We start from the raw sequence: 24,214 nt of genomic DNA on the forward strand, positions 1-24,214 counted from the left end.
TGCTTCCTGCCATCACTTCCTGGGATTAAAGGCTCTTGATACCATGCCTGGCGGTTTCCAGTATGGCTTTGAACTCACAGAGATCCAGACGGATCTCTGCCTCTGGAATGCTAGGATTAAAAGCGTGTGTGCCACCATTTTCTGGCCTCTCTATCTAGTGGCTGTTCTGTTCTCTGACCCCAGATAAGTTTATTAGGGTGCACAATATTTGAGGGAACACAATATCACTACAAATATCAACATTGAGAGGCCAGAGAGATGATTCAACAGTTAAGAATACTTGTTGCCGGGCGGTGGTGGCGCACGCCTTTAATCCCAGCACTCGGGAGGCAGAGCCAGGCGGATCTCTGTGAGTTCGAGGCCAGCCTGGGCTACCAAGTGAGTTCCAGGAAAAGGCGCAAAGCTACACAGAGAAACCCTGCCTCGAAAAACCAAAAAAAAAAAAAAAAAAAAAAAAAGAATACTTGTTGCTCCTGCAGAAAACTAAGGTTTAGTTTCTAGCACCCACATGATGGTTCATAACCACCAAGAACTCCAGTTCCAGGGGATTCAACCTCCAAGGGAACCAGGCAAATGTGTGGTACACATACATACATTCAGGCAAAACACTCATACAAATTAAAAAAATCTTAAAATGAAAAAAAATACCAATATTGGAACTGCTAAGACGGCTCATGGAGTACAAGTGCCTGCTGCCAAGCCTGCTGATGACCGAGTTCAATTCCTGGATCCCATAGGGTAGAAGTCATAGAGTTACCTCCTGACTTCTACCCATGCATGCACATATGAACATGCCCACACATGCATGTGCAATACTGCATACACACACACAGAGAGAAAACATTTTAAAACCCTAGGTTTCTAAGACAAAGAAAATAATCTATGAATTCATTTAAAAACAGAATGTAAAAGTATTGATGAAAAGGTTGTACATTTTTATTGTGGTTGACTTTATAAGCTTAATCCATCTTATCAAAAGTATTTATGAGTCTAGAGATGTGGTAGAGCATTTGCTAGCATGAAGGCTCGATTCCCAGTATTATAAAGCCAACAAGCATATATTTGAGAATGCCAGTGTCCTATGGTGGGATAACCAGAGAATAGCCAAATTAGACACATATTCCTGTAGTAATTTTCTGTTTACATAACATTTTAAATTATATATTTTAGATAATACTGAAGATTGAACCTACAGCTTCATGTATGCTGGGAAGGGCTCTACCACTGAGCTATCTTCTCTTGTATGTAACTTTTTTGTTTTGTTTTGTTTTTGTATTTTTGAGGCAGGGTTTCTCTGTGTAGCCGAGGCTGTCCTAGAACTCTCCCTGTAGACCAGACTGGCCTCAAACTTGCAGAGATCCAGCCTCCGAGTGCTAGGATTAAAGGTGTGTGCCACCACCACTCAGCTTATGTAACTTTTTAAAGACATAAAATTCTTTCAGTTGAGTTTCTCATCCAGTGTACAATATGAACAGAAAACTAGGACATTTAATAGATAACAAACTGAAATAAAGGTTAGCTGCACAGATACAGAACAAAGTCTACAACCAAATTCCAGGACTTCAGATAGAGCATACTTTCTCTACTTAAGTGACAGTTTACAAAACACAAACTGACTAAATAAAACACACATCTAAGGCTTAAGATATTAATTATATACTTTAACAATGTTCAGGTAAAAATTATACTTAACAGTAATATAGAAATATTTACCTGCAGCTCCAGGTATAATTCTTTCTGGATAGAGATCAGTCAGGAATAAGCTGTTTATGAGAGTTGATTTTCCTAAACCAGATTCACCTTAAATAAAAATGAAAACATTGTCATGACCTTCCCCATATGATTGTTAAACCTAGAGTGTTTACCAGCACATTTGCTTCACAAAAAGGAACATCATGGATGCTCAAGGAAGGTCAGTAACCTGCCCAAAGTCAAAGAACAGGAACTTAATTTGAATCCAAGACAATGGCATTGTAGAATTGGTTCGCGGCATGATTACAAACAAATTTTCTCTCGTCACAGGTGTGCAGTGTCTATACACCTGTGTAGTATAGAATGTACTTTGGAATTTCGTTGTTGTTGGTTCTTTAAAATAAGTCTTGACTTCTATTACTTAAAAAGCTCCATATTTATTTAGCTCTCTGACTCTGGGTGCCTTCTGTGTTTGTGCCTTCAATACTCTCACAATGATTTTTCTGCTACTCAGAAAGCACACTTGATCCTGTCACTGACACACTTAGCATATATGTAACCACTCAGTAGGCCCTGCTGACATGCTTCTTTATGTTGGATAATCTCATAAAGACTTTAGATCTTAACAGCACACACCATCAATTTCAGCACTTTCCCAAACTTCTTGGTATAAAGGTAAACAATTTTATTACCAGGGATTCAAGGTGCCCTCATTTTTATAGACTGCATTATAGGAAAGACTACAATAGTATGTCAAACACAGGGCCATGCTGAGTGCCTATAAGCACCATCTACGGAAAAGCAATTTTGTTCTTTTGAAATGGGTTTTACTACTTAACTCAGGTTCTATGAGAGAGCAATGTGCACTCTTAATGGCTGAGCTGTTCTGAGATACTTTGATTGCATTCTGACACTACTGAGACTCCCAATAAAGTCTGCTTTGAATCAGAGGGTGGAGCTGGCTACTAGCTGAACAAAATTAGCCATTGAGATTTTGGAGGATGGAGGACAGATATAGTAGCAAGGTGGGGCTTAGAGAGAGTCTGGGCCTTTTTGGAATAAGAGAGAGGGGGAGAGGGAGGTGGTGAGGGAGAGGGAGGAAGTCACTGGTTGCTTTGTTGCAGCTTTTCTGATCATTCAGGTTCTTACCCTGATATCTGACTCCCAAGTTTTTACTGATAATAATAATTAGATCTGGTGTGCAGATCTCTAGGTTTCCCCTACTCCTTCAACAAATAGTGAAAATCCCCCAAGGCTATGTTACGGGATATAGTACATTGTGTGAAGATGTATTGCTTTGATTGGTGTAATCAAAGCTAAATGGCCAATTGTTAGTTATTTTGCAGTGCTCTTACCCTGCGAGGAAATGTCATGAACGACAGAATCCACTAACAAGAGTTTTATTAAGATAAAAGAGACAGACGAGTGCTCAGGCCTTCGGAGAGACACGTGTGTGGAGAAGAAGAAGGAGGAAGCCGGGAATATATGCCGGCTTATAAAGGCTGGGTGGCACACGCAGATCACATGGTTGCGTTGTGCGCTCTTACACAAACGCAACCATGCAAAGTCATGGGGTCCTGGTCACGCGAGACGCTTTGGCCCGGAAATGGCTATTTTGACCCGGAACTGGCTAGGCGGAAATGTCTAGGTCCGCCAGACATGCACAACCATGGGGGTGTATTGTGGGTCTATCACCAATAGCTAGGCAGGAGAGTATAGGCGGGACTTTTGGGCAGATAGAGAATTCTGGGAAGAAGAAAGGCGGAGTCACCAGCCAGATGGGAGGAAGTAGGATGAGCAGTATGGAGATGATGTAAAGAGCCACATGGAAGAATGTAGATTTAAAAAAATGGGTTAATTTAAGTTATAAGAACTAGTTAGAAACAAGCCTAAGCTAAGGCCAAGCATTCACAATTCATAAGTCTCTGTGTCATTATTTTCGGGCTGGTAGTCCCAATGAGAAAGTACAATTACATTGAGCCATGTCTCTAGCTTTGGGGTAATATTTTTCTATATAAAATAAAGATTTATATTAAATTATGTGTATGTGTGGTTGGGGGTGGGAGTTATGTACAAGTGAGTACATAAGGTGCCTGAGGAGACCAGAGAAGTTGAATCCCCCAGGAGCTGGAGTTAAAGGCAGTTGTGAGCTACCTAACAAGAATGCTGGAAACTGAACTCAGGTCCTCTGCAAAACATAGCAAACTCTCATAATGGCTAAGCCATCCCTCCAACCACCAAAGTAATATTTAATGGGGCATTTTTTTCCTCTTGTGGTAACTATTCTTTATGTTCTATGAAATGTGTTTTGGCTCTGTCATAAAATTGTTTATCTACTTTCTTCTACTTTTTTTTATATTAGGTGTAGGATCTATTTCAAGTTAATTTGCAAGTATAATAGCAAGTACTAGTTGAATTTTTCCATACAATCATCCAGTTACATCCAGTTAATATTTTAAAAAGATTAAGTTCTGCTACTGAACAATCCTGGTACCTTAGTCAAATTTAACTTTGAATTTTAAAAAATTCATTGTATGTTTGTGCATATGTGCTATCATATATATGTGAAGGTCAAAGGACAATTCTTGGGATTTAGTTCTCTCCAGGCACCTTCTGGGATTGCAGAGGTCAAACTCAGGTTGTCAGGCCTGCCCACAAGCACCTCTACCGAGAGAAGGGGTAAGGAGAGAGAAAGAGAAAGGATGTATGCAAACTGGAAGTGGGATAAAGCAAAAACTCTCAAGCCCTACATCAATGATGTAATTCCTCCAGCAAGGCTCCACCTTTCTTCAAGGTTCCACAACCTCCCTAACAGCACCACCAACCAGGAACCAAGTGTTCAAAAACATTAGCCTATGGGAGACAGTTTTCATTCAAACCAGCCCAATTGTGTAAAATACAAATATGTTGTTGGTTTGTTTTTCGAGACAGGGTTTCTCTGTGTAGCAGCTCTGGCTGTTCTGGAACTCACTTTGTAGACCAGGCTGCCTTTGAACTCACAGAAATCTATCTGCCTGCCTCTGCCTCTGCCTCCAGAGTGCTGGGATTAAAGGCATGTGCCACCACTGCCAGGCTAAATACTCTTTAATTTTGCTTTTTGGCTATTCAGTTGAAAACAAAAACAAAAACAAAAAACAAAAAACAAAAAAACAACTACCCAATATCCTGTTAGTGTAGTATGAATACTACACTATAAATGGCCAGATTTAATTTCTCTTTCTCTCTCTCAGAGTCAAAGTCTCATTATGTAACCTAGGCTGGTATCCAACTTGGATCCCTCTCCCACCAGCTTCTCAAGCACTCGATTTAAAGACATGCACCACCACATTTATTGATGTGTTTAATGATATTTCCAACTTAGTAAGCATTAAGTAGTTTGATTCTCCAAGGCTTATTTATAACTTTTTAGGGATGGATAACAACAGATTCTATGTCTATTTTAGCCCTAGAGACTCTAAGTGCCCTGAGTGTTCAACAAGAGCTCTCTTTGAATGGCTGGAATTCAAATGTTTCCAACCATACACAAACTTTCTAGCTGTGTGTAGTCTTCAGTTCAGTTCACTGTCTCTGGTGTTGACATTTTACCCAGCTTCAGCAATCTATATGCTACACACATAGATCAGTGTCATTCAGCCAATACCTCTGAGGAATTCCAAGTGTATAATTCTGGAATTCTTTTGCTTTTTGAAAATTCTGCCTGGCTATCTTAGGTAATAGCTCTGTGACAGTGTTTTATTTTTGATTTATTTCATTCTCCCCTCTCTGATAAAAGAATGGTCCACATAATTTGCTTCAAAAGGATTAAATTCCTGCATTGCCTACTGTTCAGGGTTAAAACAAACAATAACAACAACAGAAAAACCTAAAGCATACCTGTTTTACTCAGTTGTCTTAACAATCCATTGCAGAAGGGCTAGCTTATTTAAGGGGCTGATTGCTGTGGGATGTTCTGTATGTTAAATGTGTTGCTCTAATTGGTTAAGAAATAAAACACTGATTGGCCAGTAGCCAGGCCAGGAAGTATAGGCGGGACAAGGAGAGAGGAGAATTCCTCCTACCTCTGCCTCTGCTGGGATTAAAGGTACTTGCTAGCCTTTGACAGTATCTTTAAGATCCTTCTGTTTGGTGTCTCATAAAACAGTAGCCAATGTCAGCAGGGATGGCAGATATGCATAGGAAGCCTAACTGGGACTTGAGGATGCTTCTGAAGTGGGTCACTGTAGGACTACTGGCAGCCCCAGTTCCTTGCCTTACAGTCCTTTTTAATAAAGTCATAACAGCTAGCTTCCTCTAGAGTGAATAGCTCAAGTGATTGCAAGGCAGGAACCATAATACCTTTATGACCTAGTCTTAGAAGTCATATCATTTCTTCAACATCCACTGGCTACATTAACCCTGTTTAAGGGGGGGTAGGGGGGCACACAGCAAGATGGTTCAGAAAGTAAAAGCACTTAATGCTCAAGCCTGATGACATGAATTCTATCCTTAGAACCCATATAAATATAAAGAGAACCACCTCTACACAGGTGTGCCCCTATGCACATTAAGCTCATGCACAGACACAATACAAAAATTAAAACAAAGAAAACCAAACCAAATGAACAAACAAACAGACCTATACAATATAGGAAAGGACTGGTAAGGGTTGTGACTACAAGGAGTCAAGTATCACTGGTGACTATTTTGAAAGTTAATTATCTCAAAGAAACTTTCATTATATACAAATAAGGAGATGACATAAAAGAAATTTTCTCATTTACATTACAGGTCAGGCCAGTGCATTTCATAGGCTGGGAAAGGGGAATATTTAGTAAGATAATTTCTTACCAACCACCATCAGTGTGAACTCGAACCCCTTTTTCACTGATTTTCGGTGAACTTGATTGGGAAGATTTGCAAATCCAACATAGCCAGGAGTTTCTGGATTTATAAACTGAGTTGGTTGTTGCTAAAGTAAGATTTATAAATAAATATAAATAAAAAAGAGCTAATAAACATCTTATTGGTTGCTTTTATGACATTATCAGACCTGTGATAAACATAGGTAATCAACAATTCTCACAAATTAAAAAAAAATCATCAAAGAAACTCCACAAATTATTATCTTCAAAACTTATACTATTATCAGAAAACAATGTTCACTTAAGAGGATTAAAGAAAGCACAATCCGGGGGATGGCTCAGTGGTTAAGGGCACTGGCTGCTCTTCCAGAAGAACTATGTCAATTCCCAGCATCCATATGGCAGCTCACAACTGTCTCTAACTCCAGTTCCAGAGAATTCAACACCCTCATACAGATATACATATGTAGGCAAGACACATAAAATAAAATCATTAAAAAAAACACACACACAATTCAATCAAATTCCATAGGTATATGCTGACTCATAATTACTATTTTGTTAAATATTCTGCTTAGCAATTAACTATGTAAAATATATATTAATTTATCCCAGTGCAGTAAATTACAGTTTGAGATGAAGAGAATTCAGAGAACTGACTCCTTTCATTCAACATTTAGCTAAAGAACAGCAGCCTTATCAGGCATGATGGGTCTGTGAAAACATCGGGGGGAAAAAAGACATTCTTGCTATTCTTCCTTTGATGACACAGAGCTTTGTCTAGAGGAAGCAGGAAGCTAAGAGTGGAATGTTGAGAATTCAGCGTCAAAAATTATGAAACAAAAAACTAAGCCCACAGCTGACTACACTGAAATATCTATTTATTTGTTTGAGACAGGCTCACTATATATTCCTGGCTGGTCTGGAGCTTGCAACCTTCCTGCTTCAGCCTTCCAAGTACTGAGATTATAGGCATGTGCCACCGTGCATGATGGTGAAAAGACAGTTAAAAGAATTCTTGATGAAAGAATGCCTGGTAAGACTAAAGATGGTTGAAGATGTGATAAATCAAGAACAGTAAAACCACAATCTAGGAAATGAGAAGATAGTGTACTTGCCTTGCAAGTCTGAGAACCTGAATTCAATCACTAGAACCTAAATTTAAAAAAACAAAAACAACCACACAAAAAACTGGACATGGTGATAAACCTTTGGATCCCAGCCCTGGACAAGTGAAGACAGGTGAATAGTTGAAGCTCCAGGCCAGTAAGAGATCTGTCTGTCTCTCTCCCTCTCTCCCTCCTCCCTCAACCTGATACATACAAAAGAGGAGGAGGGATAAACAATCAAGCACACAAACAAAACACTGGTAAACCATGAGGAATGATACCCAAGGTTGAACTCTGGCTTCTACACACACACACACACACACACACACACACACACACACACACACACACTAATATACACACACACATTAAAGGCTCTAACACAGGGAGAGCGTGCAACCAGGACATGGCGCAGGCAAGGAACCCTAGCACCAAGCAACTTGAGCATCAGTTTCTTTACTCTGGAGAGCTGAGCAATGCCCAAAGTGGGGGTCTTCTCAAACATGGAGGAGATCCCAAAGCTGCACTCAACACACTGAAGGTGAGGACTAGAGAATGAACAAGAATACCTCTAACACACCACAAGCACATGCTTACACTTCCATCCTACTCTCATATACTAACACTCACCTAGAGCCACAGACATGCAGATTCACACGCACACAAATTCAGACCCAAACACCCCACTCCAACACACTATACTCACACACTCACATATCCTTACACACTCAGACTGTCATTCACCACAGTGGACTCCCACGTGCACACATACCACACTCCCACACATGCACACATACACAATACACTTGTATCTTCACATATACAAGTCTTACACATACCACACACCATACACACAGGTTTATACACACCTAACTCACATCATATATACAGGCTTGTACAACACACACACACACACACACACACACACACACACACACACACAAACCCAACAATTTATGCAGTGACATACTGAAAATGAAAAAATTTTAATACATTATTTGAACAAGACAAAAAAGACAAGTTATAAAATAGCCTTTCTTTGAGGATTACATTTTGTAATGATCCAGTCACATATACACACAGATAAAAATAAACCTAAAACATTCATAGTGATTACTTCTGGGTGCTAGAATAATGGCTCTTTTGTTTATCTCTGTTCCACATTATTTTATAAAAAGGAAAAACTGATGTTATGGCTTTTCTTTTCTTTTTAATATTATGTGCATTACCGTTTTGCCATGGGTTTTGGGTGCCCTGGAACTGGAGTTACAGATAGTTGTCAGCTGCCATGTGGGTGCAGGGAATTGAACCCGGGTCCTCTGGAAGAGTCGTCAGTGCTCTTAACCACTGAGCCATCTTTCCATTCCCCTGGCTTTTCACTGTATAGTAATAAACACCCATAGACTAAAAAATAAAGGGCAAAGAAAAATATCCTTGCAGCTTTAACTCCAATTCCACTTTATCAGCTTATGTCCTTTAGAACTAATTTATATCAGGGCTCTAAACCAATATAGCATGTCTAAGAGCCCTATCAACTTAATTATATGAATTATTGGAATTCTGAATTGCTGTTTTATTGGTTTTGGAAAAAAATTAAGATGGGTAAGAGGATTTATATTAACAAATTAAAAAATTTGGAAAAGAAGTTAACTCAAAACTTTAGAATAATAACCCAATATTAGAAATTTACCTATAGAAACCCTACTTTTTAACTATCTGAAAATATAAAACAATTCCTCTTTATACCATAGATACATGAAATAAGACCTTACCTTAGACATCTTTCTCGATTTTTCTGTCTGTTAAAAAAAAAAAAAGACATGTCTGAATTTGTATACACACATTTAACAGCATGAACTGACTCATGAAGATACAGACACGTGACATTAGCTTGTTTCTTTAGCCTTTTAATAACCTCAAACATTGCCCTAGAAATGATACAATCATTACTCAATATAAAAACAAAACTAGCTAAATTAATAAAAGCAACTGTATATATGGCTCTACATTTCCAAATATATATATTCCCCACCCCCAGTACTGATTACATCTTAGACATCAGGGATGAGATGGGAGAAAAAGACAACCTACTTCTCACCTCCAATTTAACTAAAGCCTTTCAAAGAGGAAAGGATACCCCCGTACCTGGAGTACTGTACCCTGAAATGTGTGCCATCTCTTACTGAAAGATCCCTAGAGTAACTTGGGAACTAAATTTTAGCACTGGGGCACAAGGTGCAATATGAAGCACATTTACAAGTAAAGAGGACAGATCAAATAGTTATGTGCCTGCCTGGTGACCTCTGAGGTCAGAAAGTGTCAATCCCCTGGAACTGAAATTATGTATGGTTTTGAGCCACCATGTAGATGCGAGGAACTAAACCCAGATCCTCTGAAAGAGCAGTAAGTGCTGTAAACCACTAAGCCCATCTCTCTAGCCTCAGAGGGCTGAATTTCTATACAATGCTTCTTTGATATTTTTAAACCTTAACATACATGAGCACTACAAACCCCAAGTTTCTCTCTCAATGTTCCAAGCACCTAGGACAAAATGAGGTTCCCACACCCATTGTATTTGGGCAGGTTAATTAAGGTAGGCATGCAAAAGAATTCATGGGCCTTTAATTCAGTATTATTATGTTTCATGGGAAACCTAGGTTATAGTCTTGGTTCTCCTTTTCCAGTGACTTCTATAAGCCTTACTGTTGAAAAATTCGGGAAAGCTACGTTATTACAAGAATTTTCAAAGTGTCAGGGTGAGGGAGAACACGTAGAGGCAAAGAAAACAGTCAATAAAATTTTCCTGTCAAAAACAAAAACAAATGTCTGTACATTAATCAGCTCTCTGGAACTATGAATAGAGAGTAAATTATGGCCCTTGGATAGAAATGACATCCTTGAAAAATGCTATTAATAGAACTAAAAAATATTAATCTCAGCAAAATTGAAAAGTTAGGAGCAGGAGTAAAATTAGAGAAGTAAAACTTTCTAAAGGAGACATAAATGAATCAGAGGGAATATAGTTTGTCAGGAGCTGTGCCCTAACTGCAAAGAACAGTCTGGCCAGGAAATAAATGGAAAAGTAAATAAATACTAATGGGAAAAAAGGGAGGATTTCCAAATCAATAGAAAAATATAAAACTATATGTGCTGGTCTATCCCTGTAACTCCAACACGAGGAAAACTGAGGCAAGAGAACAGTGAATTCAAGGCTAGTCCTGGATATTTGTCTTGGTATGTAGGTTGTTATTTTTTTTTTCCTTCTTTCCCTCCTATTATGTATCCTTTGCTGTGTATATCTCTCTGTATAAATAAAATGCTGACTGGCCAGTAGCCAGGCAGGAAGTATAGGCGAGACAAACAGAGAAGAGAATTCTGGGAACAGGAAGGCTGAGTCAGGAGACACCAGCCTGCCACCCAGGGAGCAGCATGTAAAGACAACAGGTAAAGCCACAGAACATGTGGCGACAAATAGATTAATAGAAATTTTAAGTGTAATAGCTAGTCAGTAGTTAGCCTGAGCTAATGGCCCAGCAGTTTAATTAATATAAGTTTCTGAGTGATTATTTTATAACTGGTTGTGGGGGTCCGCAGGGGCTTGGTGGGACCGGAGAGAACCTCTCCCGCTACAATCCTTTGCTGGCCTCAAACTTACAGGGATCCAACTCCCTCTGTCTCTGAGTTCTGGAATTAAAAGTGTGAGCCACAACACCCGGCCAATATGTCTTAAGTCTTAAAAAAAATATTAACAATCAAAGTAACCAATAGCAACCTAATCAAATCAACAGAACATAGGGAAAAAGAAGAAACTATGAATAACGATCTTACATCAAGACAGAAAAGATGAAATTTAGAAAAATAAGCATTGAAAAACAGATATCCTCCTTAAAAGACAGATTGAATTAAAGCAAATAGACCAGGCTGCAATAATTTGATTATACTGCATATGGAGATTTTTGGTAGAGTGAGAAAGGCTGAAAACTAAGAGTCAAGTGAAGAAATACCATGCCAGTGCCAACATAGGCAAATGGGCAGTTGTTTAAGTCCTAGAAGAGTATTATCTGACAAGAGGAAATGTTAACAATATACTTCTATAGGAAACATAACAGTATATACAGTTTAATACCATTTGTATGGAAAGAAAAAGTTGTATGCATAAAATCATGCATAAAATATAAGAAATGTACACACCCCATATGTTTATGGTTATCTCTTTTTTTGTTGTTTTGTTTTTCGAGACAAAGTTTCTCTGTGTAGCTCTAGCTGTTCTGGAATTCATTTTTGTAGACCAGGCTGGCCTTGAACTTGCAGAGATCTGCCTGCCTCTGCCTCCTGAGTGCTGGGATTAAAGGTATGCGCCGCTGCCACCATCCAGTTATATCTTATAGTGGAATTGGATGTGATTACAATTTCACCAATATAGTTCACCTGTCCTGAAGTATATTGTTCTTCTGCAATTAGTCTGAAATAATTTTCTTCCCACAGCCTGCCTCATGGGTCACAAAACATCTCCTTCATGAAGCTACTGCTGTTCCCATTAAAAAGTAGATGCTACTTGCTTTTATATACTGGCATATGGAGAACATTTTTAACTAATATAAAAAATGCCACAGCAGACACCTGGCAGTAGAAAGTTATATGGAGAACTGGAAATTTTCTACATATGATTTTCACTTTTTTTAACAGAGGAAAAAAAATGTTATCATTAGCTGTTTCACATTCATGGTGTAGTTTGAAATATGTAATTCAGGAATTAGAATTGAAAATTTTGGTATCTCTTCTCCTACCAGCAAATGACCGCAGTGAAAATTAAGGATTGTTTCCATAAAATATGGCTATTAATCTTATAAAAATAAATTAACAATTTTAAGTGAAGGAAAACAAGATCAGCGATATTAAAATGTTTTGTCTTCTGTAAAGAGTCAAAACAAATGTTAGACAAAACATCAAAAAAGAAATTCAAATGTATTGTAGCAGGAAAATTACCCCCCCAGCATCAAATTCTTGCTCTTTTTATCAACTTCCATGGATCAGAAATGTCAAGTTTATGAGTCATTTTGATTCTAATAAATGACATCTAAAGTCTTTAACAGTTAATACACAGAATATATTTAGGATTTTATGAAAACAGAGTTGTTCCAAATATAGATGTATAGGTCATCCTACAACTTGATAACTTACATTAAATAATGTTGAAAGTAAGATTTTCTGTCTCAGAAATCACTCTACTGTAAAGATAGGTTTAAAAAGTAAAGGTCACTAGCTTCTAATTTAAAATACTAAGCGAGGATGTGGATCTTTCAAGGTTAAAAATGAGAAAAACATCTGCCCAACTTCAGATACTTTCCATGCTCTTGTACCTCCCCAAAACTGCCTTCCTAACTTCTGCTCCTTCCCATGGGAGCAAAACCCAGACAAGTCTGTGCTCAGCTCATCAGTATAGTAAATCATATCTGAAAGGGAACAGTGCATGACTTACCCCCATCTCAAAAAGGGCAATTTTCTGCCTTTGCCCTTTCATACAGTTCACTCCAGCCTTTTTTCACTTTCTTCTTTCCCAAACTCCTAGATGACTAGAGTGAACTTGTGAAGTTCTCCACTAGTATATTTCTAACAGTTGTTGATGTTGAAATGATCTGATCTTAGCAGAATCCCTCCACACAGTGGGATACTACCACTGCAGCATTCCTCCCATTCAAAATCTCCATCATTCTTGGTCCTGCAGGACGGTCTGTTTATTCTTACAGTATAGCTAGGCATAGATATTGTAGGTGAACACTGACCATTTTCTTAGTCTCAAAGAAATTGACAAGAACCATTTTTACTCATTTAGGACAAAGTACTGTGGCCAAGTATACCGTAAAAGTACTTCTTCCTTTTGTAATAGGAACAATATGATCAACTGTAAGTAATTTTTCTATTTATGGTTCATTTTCGCTGATATTGAAATCCAATGCTTTACCTGGATTTTCTAGCTGATATTCTAAAATGAGATCATCTATGTAGTCAACATCTTCAGTTTTTTCCCCCTTTATATCTGAGTCTGGTTCTGTTATCTGAAATTACAGCATTAGAATTTCTTTTCTTTTCTCCACCCACAGGTAAAGAAATCTTTCACCAATATTCTGTCATTTCCTTTTAATTAAATATTTTGGGAGGAAAAGAAACTTGGCCTTGATCACAGGACATAAAAGGGAAACTCTCAACTGTACCAAATGGGGTAGACACATATACTTTTCCTCGAGGCTGTTTGATAATGGTGCACATTTTGCCCTTTCAGCAAGGAGCATTCAACCAATAAATAGGTAGCTGTGCCTGAATATTTACTTGGTAACATCACCTGCAAGCAAAGTGTCTATTTGGGGTCATCTACATTATCAATGATGCTAACACAAAATATTATGGCACAGCCATTAATGACACACCATTCCTTGCCATAAATGGTTGCCACTTCTTCAATTTCCTCATTAGTTCCAGAGGAATAGGAGTCCATCACCATCATGATGGGGAAGCATGGCAACAGGTAGACAGGCACAGCACTGGGGCAGCAGCTGAAAACTCAAATCCCTACATACCTTGACACTGTTAATACCAAGCAAGTGGAATTCAAGGCAAAAGAATAAAACAGCGCCAGGTGGCTGTGGCACATGCCTTTAATCCCAGCACTTGAAGGCAGAGCCGGTGGATCTCTGTGAGTTCGAGGCCAGCCTGGTCTACAGAGCGAGATCCAAGACAGGCACCAAAACTACATGGAGAAACCCTGTCGGAGGAGGGAATGGGGAGAACAGCAACAAAAGCACTAATCATTTTTAAATAATCATTTAAAAATTTATAAGGAAGACATAACAGGTCCTGTCCAAATACTTAACTGCAGACAAAACCATAAAGCAAAGGCAAAGAAAATTACCAAGTCAACTTAATAAAAATACAGTTCAAATGAGGAAGCATTAATAGGCTTCTCTTAGAATTGTACAGACCAAGTAAACAGTATTCCAAGGGTAGAAAGGCAGTAATACAACCAGTCTTACTTAACTGATATACAGAAGGTTTATGGAATAGGGAATGAATAAAATTACATCTTACATTTCAAAGGTATTAACAAAATGTGAAAGCTTTAATTTACTTTTTAGGGTTTTGTTTTAGAGACAGTGTCTTATTATGTAGCCTTGACTGTCCTAGAACTTGCTAGGTAGGCCAAACTAGCCTCAAACTCATTAAATATCTGCCTGCCTCTGTCTCCGGAATGATAGGATTAAAAGTATGTATCACCATGCCCAGTATGAAAGCTCTTTATAATCAACATTCTCAAAGCTCTTTATAATCAACATTTTCAGTGCATGATCTGTTTAAACTAATTGTAAAAAGAAACAAAACAAACCCTCAAGGAGCTAGAACAATCCTGAACAACTCTTGGATTAAGGAAAGCCCCAAAGCAAAAACCACAAATTGTCTCTAGAAACCAAAGGAAATGGGGGTGAGGGTGGGGGTGTCCTCAGATGTCCACATTTATAGGACAAACTCAAACTTGAGTTTTACATAGTTTTATCAGTAACACTAAAAATAAAAAATAAAAATGTCCCTAAAAATATCCACAAATGACAAAAAAAACTCTAAAGAAATACAGAGAAAAAAAATTAAATTATGCCAAAACTACAAAGACAAATTCAAAAACTGAATCTTTGAAACTAATTCTTGTTTGTTTTTAAGGCAGGGTCTATGTAGCTCTGGCTGTCCAGGAACTCACTAAGTAAATGAGGCTGACCTCTAACTCAAAGAGATCCACCAGCTTCTGCCTCCTCAGTGCTGGGGTTAAACGCATGTGCCACCATGCCTGGAAGAAACAAATTCTTCATACACACTTAATTAAAGAAATGAGAGCAAGAAGGTACAATCACAGATGCAGACTACTAAAAAGACCACAAATTTAAAATGAGAGGAAAGAATACTATCCCTGGCACTATAAATTACCAAAATATAACAAAAACTAGAACCAGCCACTAAACAGCCCACCAAAGTCCAGCAACAGGGCCAGCTAGGTCTTAGGGATCTACATGGCAAAAGGGAGAGAATAGGTTCCAGCAAGTTGTTCACTAATCTCAGCACACACAAGCAGCATATGCCCTCACTCTCACCAAATACATAAATGTAAAAAAAAAAATAATCTAACACTAAAGAAAGCAACACACACACACACCCTAAACTAAAAATGTAAAGGGCCAACATCAGATGGAATTAGAGCAAAATAGCATGTACCTCTGAAGAGATAATAATAAAATCATTTAACTATTTCAAGCCACTACAGAAAAAAGGAAAGTGAACCAATTTATTTGTGAAGTCAGCATAATTTCATTAACAAATCCAGAAGGGAAAGGAAGGAAGGAGGAAAGGTCCTGCAGTAAGGAGAAACCAGCAAACATCAAATCAACCTCATTCATGAATATAAATATAAAATTTTTAAATATTTGCCAGCAATTAGATTCTAGTAATGTATCAAAGTTATCAATATAAGACATAACAAATTAAGAGAAAACCATATATAGATACTGATGAGGTATATAATTAAATTCAATCAATCTGCATGAAAATACTAAGGAAACTGATTAAATATAATTCAGGGTTGTTTCCAAAAACAATAGCAAATGGTATTCGTTAATCAGTGGGATTACTTAAACTATGGGCTGAAGGGATGGTTCCCAGGTTAAGAGCACTTGCTACTCATCTGAGGACCCCGGTTTGATTCCCAACAATAAAACAGCAGCTCACATCTGTCTGTAACTGAAGTTCCAGGGGACTCGATATCCTCTTCTAGCTTTCCGGGATACCAAGCATGTGAAACACAGATGTACATACAGACAAAACATTCATACACATAAAATACAATGTTTTTAAAAAGAGATACTAAACCTATTTGAATCATAGCCAAAAATAGATTAAAAGATGTCCATTACTCTTTAAAACACAAATAAAAAAATTAAAGCACACACAAAAACATCACAATAATACCCTCAGGTACTACCCTTTATTCAATTCAATAATTAGCAACTCAAGGCCAAAATTAGTTTATTTCCAACTTCTCTGGATTACAGTGAAGCAAATCCTAGATACACACTTCATTTATAGTTCAGTATGCACAAGGGCTCCTAAAAATGACAAGCTGTTATTTCTAGAGAAAATTAATTATAGCTGTTTAATATAACCAAATACCCAACTGCCTCATTTTTTCATTAGAATCAAAATGAAAGTAGGATCTAGATATTGCAATTTTACCATGATTATTTAATACTACCCTATTAGGATTATTGCATTAAGAAAAATCATGCACCGGGCAGTGGTGATGCATGCCTTTAATCCTAGCATTCCAGACGCAGAAGCAGGCGGATCTCTGTGAGTTCGAGGCCAACCTGGTCTACAGAGTGAGTAGTTCCAGGACAGCCAGGACTGTTTCACAGAGAAACCCTGTCTGAAAAAAACAAAACAAAACAAAAAATTCATGAAACAAAACTACTTTGTTGACAGGGCTGAATATGCAAAAAAACACAATACTTGAGTCACAAAAAACACAAAACAAACAAAAAACAACCGTAGCTGGCTTGGTAGCTCACACCTTTGATCCCAGCACTTGGGAGTCAGAGGCAGATGAAACTCTTGAGTTTGAGGCTAACCTAGTCTACACAATGAATTCCAGGACAGTCAGAACTGCATAATAGAGAGACCTAATCTAAAAAAAAAAAAAAAAAAAAAAAAAAAAAGCCCAATAGTAAAGCAGCCTATGAGGTGCAGGCCTTCAATCTCAGGTATCTGAGCAACTGTCAGAGATCACAAACACAAATGTTCCTGACAAAAAAAGAACTTTAGAATAAGGTAATTTATTTGGTCAGGTGCTAAAAAAAGGTATGTGATGAGTCAAAAGTTTCTTTTTAGGGGCTGGAGAGATGGCTCAGTGGTTAAGAGCACTGGCTGCTCTTCCAGGGGACCTGGGTTCAATTCCCAGCACCCACATGGGAAGAAAGGGGAAAAAAAAATTAGGAACAGAAATAGGGGAAAATACTTAAAAAAATAATGAAAATCAAACTACGTGTGGTAGTATAGCACTAGAGGCTGAGGCAGGAGCATTACAAATTTGAGGCCAACTTGGATTATATGGTGAGTTCTCAAATAGTCTAGGCAACAAAGAAACCATGTCTGAAAACACAACAAAACACTTAACTGCACAGGAATACATTTTAGCTTGTTTGTCTTTTTTGGTTTTTGAGACAATCTTTGTAATCAAAGCTCACTTTGAACTGGCAATCCTGCTTCAGCCTCCCAAGCGCTAAGATTATAGGAGTGCAATACTATACTCGGCTACAAACAGATTTAGAAACAAACAAACAAGCCCTAAACATATCATTTTGTTTCCCCAAACTGGTATAATTAATTCAATTCTAAACTGGAATCCCTATGGCATGACTTCTTTAAGCACTGGGTAAAATAACTTTTGTTTACATGGAAGGATAAAATACCTGAGAGTAGTATCAGAGTGGATACTTGCCTTCACTACTGTTACATGTATTTTTATTTCAAACCACAAGAAGATACAGGCAACATCATGAGTACTTTCTACACAGCTGTTATCTCCTTAGCTTTACTGACCCAAGTTTGCTGTGAGATGTCTTTCTGTATGCTGTGAATATGTGTTGCTCTTCTTAGTTGATAAATAAAGCTGCATTGGCCTATGGCAGGACAAGATGGAGCCAGGCGGGAAAATCCAAGAGAGATAAGAGGAAGAGAGGAGAGGCAGAGAGACGCCATCCCGTCATCCAGAGAACAGCATGTTATGGCACACAGGTAAAGCCACGGAACATGTGGCAACACTAGATTAACAGAAATGGGATAAGTTTAGTTATAAGAGCTAGCTAGGAAGAAAACTGAGCCATAGGCCATGGCCACACAGTTCATAATTAATATAAGCCTCTGTGTGTTTATTTGGGTCTGGGCGCTTGCAGGACAGGGAAGGACCCAGAAAAACTTCCAACTACACAAGTTCCCAGCCATTTTGAAGATATGGGTCAGTTCAGACCAAAAAAGGGTAATTCTCACTATCAGTTTCCTTTCTTTCAAGAAATACACAAGCAGGCCGGGCAGTGGTGGCGCACGCCTTTAATCCCAGCACTCGGGAGGCAGAGCCAGGCGGATCTCTGTGAGTTCGAGGCCAGCCTGGGCTACCAAGTGAGTCCCAGGAAAGGCGCAAAGCTACACAGAGAAACCCTGTCTCGAAAAACCAAAAAAAAAAAAAAAAAAAAAAAAAAAAAAAACCAAGAAATACACAAGCACAGAACTGGAGAATACAGTGATTCTTCAATATGGAGCATGCCAGGCTATGAATTCTTTACCCTACGTTCAAACATAACTTGGATCCACAATGGTTTTCTAACAATTTAGTAACCAAAACAAAAAAGGGTTTTGGTTTCGTGTGGGGGTGCAATAGGGACCCAGGACTCCTGCATTCAGGCAAGCTTTACCAACTGAACGATATATCCCCAGTAATGTCAAAATGAAAGCTGAGAGGGGAATACTGAATTTCTGAAGCACTTGGTTTTTTAGTGAGAAAACCTTGATCCATTTACATACTACTAAGTACAAAGTGCAGATCAACTAGATCTCCACATCTAAGATAAATGGTCAAACTAAAATTTTCTTTCACACTGTGCATATTTCAGATGTCATGTTATTTGTACATTCTTTATCCTTGACCCACAGTTTCTTTATTCCAGAGTTAACACTATCACCCCAAATAAAATCCAAAAGATGAATAGATTAACAAAACTGTATTTTGACATTTGACATTATTTTGCAAGTGGCATTTATAGTAATGGAATATTCATAAATCAGAAGCATCATTCATGTACATAAACTGTTACATTTTGTATGCATTGCCCCTAATGCCCACACACACATTCAGACTTCTCAATGTAGGATCCTGAATAGCTTTTATTCCAAGTACCTAGACTGTCTTGCCATTTAGAGTTCTTAGATGTGAGGACTGCACAAGTACATTATGCAACACAACACTCTTAATGGAGCTTGGGGCAGCATGCCACAATCAAAGAGAGCTGAATTACACTCATGAATGATAATAGAGGGAGGCCCCACCCCCTTTCCCTAGGCTACCCAGCTTAACCAAGAGAATCTGATCTCATTAAAAAGCTCTTGTTCTTCACAGAGCTGTAAAGAGAAGAGAAAAAAAAAATTAAAGGTGGAAAATTGAAAAAAAGGATCAGGACAACCTTTACAACTAAGAAAATCATCACCAAAATTAGATATAGCAGCACACACTGACAGTTTGAATGCTGGGTGCTGCAAAGAATACCTGAATGGCAACTACCAAAAAAAGCCACTGAAAAGGATCAAATTAGAGGCATGCTGAGGAAAGTTTTCAGGACTGCTACAAAACCCTACTTTTCCCATGTTAGCAAGACTAATTTAGAAATGTATATGAGGTACTAAACTAATTTTAGCTACTAAGGAAATACTTGAGAACCCAAGACCTGAATCCCTCACTATGCAGTAGGTACCCCAATACTGAACGCCAATGGAGCACCGAATCCGTCTGAAGGAAATCTCATCCAGTCAGAGTCCTGAATAACGAGCAGCGAGCAGGAACTAACCAACAGATAAGCAGAAGACGGAGAGCGTGGGAGGTAACACGAGGCGTAAATTGGGCTAAGGCCAGCGATAGAGACCACAGTGGTTTGAACTAGAAGTTCCATGGGAAGAGTCTGGCATTCGTGTAAGGTAGGGCAGGACAGAGCCGGGAGGCACTAAGAAATGTGGCCGGAAGATTAAAAAAAGGGGGGGGGGGGGCAGGCGTGGTCTGGGCCTAGGACCGGCTTCAGAGTTAGACTTCAGCGCTTCTCACCGTCAGCGGCCTCCGCTCCAGGTCCCCTGTTCCCTGTCACTTACACTGTTACAGCCCTTTGTCTAGCATCGCACAACCCTGGGGAAGGGCACAGCAGACAAGACCACTCCTCCAAAGGGCTATCCACTGCCTCCAACTAGGGAACCTCCTTACCATCTCGGGGGTGACTGACTATAGGGCTTCACACCCCCAGGACGAACTGGCACCGTTAAGTGAGAAGATGGCCACACAACCACAAGTGCTACGTCGATAGGGATCTAAAGCTACCTCACCCAACTCCTCCATCCGCCAGCGTAAACGCCCGAGGCCCCACCACACAGCAGTTGGAACGTCCGCGGTAATCTCACCGGGACCGGCCACACCCGCCCCAACGCCCTGGACCCCGGGCCAGGAGGATTATCCAGATGGGGGGACGCCCGTCCATCGCGGGAGCCGCGGCCGCAGGGCGCGGCCGCCCCTCCCCCCACGCGCGCCCCTGCCGCACCCGTCACCACAGCCGGAGTGGGCCGGGGGCGAGAGACGACCTCCGCCACTCCCCCGAGCGGGGCCAGCTCGACTCCAGCCCGCGCGACAGTGGGTACACACACGGCCACACGCTTACCCGCTAACACGCCGGAGAACGCCCGTCCGACTACGGCCCGGATCCGCCCCGCTCCGCTCCGCCCCGCCCCGCGGCGCGCGCGCGAACAGATGGCGTCATCGCGCCGTCCCGCCCCCATGCCAACTCCTTCCTGGGCCCCGAGTAGTTTCCCTCCCCCGAGGTTGCCGGCAGAGCGCAAGCGTAGGACACGGCTGGCGTCCGCCTCTGCGCAGGCGCCGTGCCCCTCCCACGGCGGTTGGCCATATAGAGGCTGGGGGTGGGGGGAGGTCAAGCGTAGCCTCTTCTCCTTTACCAAGATGGCGTCTTGTTCCTGTTTCGCCACAGCTCCTACCTTATGAGCTTGGTTTCCTCGCGCTAATAAGAGAGGAGCAGGTAATGAGAGTCTTCGCTTTGTGGGAAACTAGAGTTGGGGGAAGGATCTTTCTTAGGTAGGAATGAGGTGTCCACTGAGAGTGAGAGACGACCGGGGGCGGGCAGGTGGCAGCGTGAGTGCGGAGCGGTGAAGGGGAGGGGGCTCTTTGCCTCTGCCCTTTCCTCCAAGAAGATGGCGGCAGCACCGAGCTCCGAGCTCCGAGCCGGGATGGACAGGCGCCTTTGACATGCCGGCGGGCATCTCTAGCCGCCTCCGCGGTCGTCTCGATGGCGGGCTGCCGTCCCGTGATTGGCTAGGCGCTAGTCACGTGGGCTCGCCCCCCCCCCCCCAAACCATAGAGTGGTGTGCCTGTCCCTGGGGACGTGGCCTTCCTGTGCAGTCGTGAGCCCAAGCCCCGCGGGGGAGGGCGGAGCCGGCACGGCCCCTCTCCTCTTTTGGTCTAGGGGCGCGCAGTGAGATCCGCGGCATGCCCCACGAGCCCGCTCGCTGCGACCGGCTCGAAGCTGGGAAGGTGCAGTACTGGGCTGCGGCCTGGTCCGGTTGTCCTTTCCTCTGTCCCAGGAGGTCCTCTGGCTGGTCAGCGGTCGTTAACTCCCACCTAGGCCTTGCACATGGCCTTTCTATAGGAAAATACCCTAGGGTACCCCTCCTGAGAGGAAACAGTAATCGCGCGACCCTAGTGAGTGATGCACACAGTGTCGGTACCCCAAGCTGTTTTGACACATGCTTGTTGGGAGGGGGTGTTTCGTTCGTATCCACTTTTTGAAAAGTAGCCGGGTGCTCAAGGCTACCTGCTGTATATATCCTGTCTGAGGGTCAGTCTAGGCATGGTATTTGTATATGGTATACCTGTAAACCAAAGGAGAAACTGACCTGTGTTTTATTATAGTGTTTACAGGCGACGAGAAAGTATGGGGGAAAACCGGAGGATTGTAATCTTCACTTAAAACGTGACTTGCCCTTCACCTTTGGGTTTTGCTACATAGTCACCTTAAGCCCTCAAGCAATGACTTAACATATTTGTTGGTGTGCCCGCCTTTATTCCCAGCACTCAGGAGGCAGAGGCAGGCTTCGAGGCTAGCCTAGTCTACAGAGGATGCTCCAGAACAGCCAGGGCTACACAGAGAACCCCTGTCTTGAAAAAGCAAAAAAAAAAAAAATGCTTTCTTAGCAGATAACTTTCAGAAACCCAGTTAAGTCAGTCATAGAATTTTGTTTGAGGCTAGTAGTAGCCACAATCCACAAGTAAATATTTATTATGGACTCATAATGTGAATATGGAAACATTGGACAAAACATATTGCTTAGGCTTATGTTTTGAACACAAAGTACCCATAGGCTAAACTTGTTAATTATGTTAGACACTGGGATACTTGAAAGCAGTGCTTTAAAGTAGCTGAAGAGGTCTTTGGTTTAAAAAAGTGAATTAATACTTCTGGATTCAAAACAACCCTTAACCTATTAAGACTGTTTTAAACTTAGAGAAAATGGGGCATATTTTCTCCAGTCTCAGGGATAGTATCTGAAAACCAGTTAAGTAATTTCCAACAGCAGCCAACGGTGTTGATAGCATCATTAGTTATGAGTCCTGCACTTTGTAGAGACTTGCTTCATCTTGAGAACACCTGGAAGAGGCAGCTAGCTCAGAATGGACAGGGACACACACAGGCAGATCCTTATCTTTGCCTCTCTTAAGGCAGACTCACTCGCAGTGGCCAAATAGACTTTCAGGTACATTTTTTTTTTTAGTATTGTCTTAATTTTCTAATGTCAACCTAATAACCCCACTTCTTCAGCATTAAAAAAATGGGGTGCCACATGCTGTTAGGGATTCTGGGGATGCAGAGATAGAAAAGATCTTCTTTTTAAAGAGATCTTCTTTTTCTAGCCGTTTATAGTTTAGTGCAGAAGATTCACTTGAAAAAGAAAGCTTATTTTAGAGTCTAATGAGTGCCATAATGGAAATACATGAGAATGAGATAGGAAATAGACTATGATTACTTGTTGGAAAGCCTTCATAAAGAATGTAATTCTGTTAAACCTGTAATCCAGCACTTTGGATTGTGGAGACAGACATATCAGGAGTTCAGGGTCAGCCTCTTCTACATATCGAGTTCATGGTCTGCTTGGCCTACATGAGATCCTGTCTCACAATCTTCTCCACCAAAAAAGATTATGGTCCTTGAACTGGGGTTCCAAGAATGATTAAAGAGTTTCCAGGTGGAGTTGGCAGGACAGAATGTAAACAGAAAGAGTAGGAAAGGTAAGGTATAATGTTGTAGCCAGTGACACATACAGCAAGAGGCTGAGAATTTGATAACCATACTACTGATTCCTTGAATGACAGAGGACTTAGCAGAGACTGTATGAAGACGTCTTTGTGGCCATCCCAGTCTGATTGGGACAGGATTATGACCACTGGGATGACCTATGCTATTTTGTAAGATAGAGACACTTCATTAGTGTCTTCCAACTGAAAATTATTTACTGTAGAGTCTTGAGCAGAGACCATGCTTTTTTTGTTGTTTTTGATTCTTGGACAATTTCACACATCCTTATTGTGTATCTTGGTCATCTCCACCTAAAACTCTCCCCTTCCACTCTCCATGGATAACACCTGCCTCCTTTTAAATAACCCACTGAGTTCAATTAGTGCTTTTAACATGAGTGTGGAGAACCTACCAGCAACCACAACCAGGA

General features: G+C 40.4%; 2 protein-coding genes across 7 annotated transcripts in view; one reads left to right on the forward strand and one right to left on the reverse strand.

The window, feature by feature from the left end:
• Septin2 (septin 2) overlaps positions 1 to 21,236 on the reverse strand; it is a 32,125-nt gene extending 10,889 nt beyond the window's left edge. Inside the window, exons 1-4 of one of the 4 annotated variants that reach the window (XM_052750336.1) lie at positions 21,142 to 21,236; positions 9,415 to 9,441; positions 6,520 to 6,640; positions 1,714 to 1,800 (exon numbers count right to left, since the gene is read on the reverse strand). In XM_052750336.1, the coding sequence (XP_052606296.1) occupies positions 1,714 to 1,800; positions 6,520 to 6,640; positions 9,415 to 9,423 (217 nt within the window). In that variant the 5' untranslated portion in view covers positions 9,424 to 9,441; positions 21,142 to 21,236. Of the gene's footprint in view, positions 1 to 1,713; positions 1,801 to 6,519; positions 6,641 to 9,414; positions 9,442 to 20,812; positions 20,910 to 21,024; positions 21,047 to 21,141 lie in introns of those variants that run through there. The other 3 variants (XM_052750338.1, XM_052750337.1, XM_052750335.1) reach the window with 3 other exon arrangements.
• Positions 21,237 to 21,361: 125 nt separating this feature from the next.
• Positions 21,362 to 24,214, forward strand: part of Hdlbp (high density lipoprotein binding protein) — a 77,692-nt gene continuing 74,839 nt past the window's right edge. For 2 of the 3 annotated variants that reach the window (XM_052750331.1, XM_052750329.1), the window contains exon 1: positions 21,363 to 21,513. The gene's annotated coding sequence lies outside the window, so the exon portion shown is untranslated. Of the gene's footprint in view, positions 21,514 to 24,214 lie in introns of all 3 variants that reach the window. The other variant, XM_052750332.1, reaches the window with a different exon arrangement.

Source organism: Peromyscus californicus, unplaced genomic scaffold (genome assembly GCF_007827085.1).
Source record: "Peromyscus californicus insignis strain IS unplaced genomic scaffold, ASM782708v3 Scaffold_21__1_contigs__length_65335640, whole genome shotgun sequence".
In the NCBI taxonomy this organism is placed as follows: domain Eukaryota; kingdom Metazoa; phylum Chordata; class Mammalia; order Rodentia; family Cricetidae; genus Peromyscus; species Peromyscus californicus.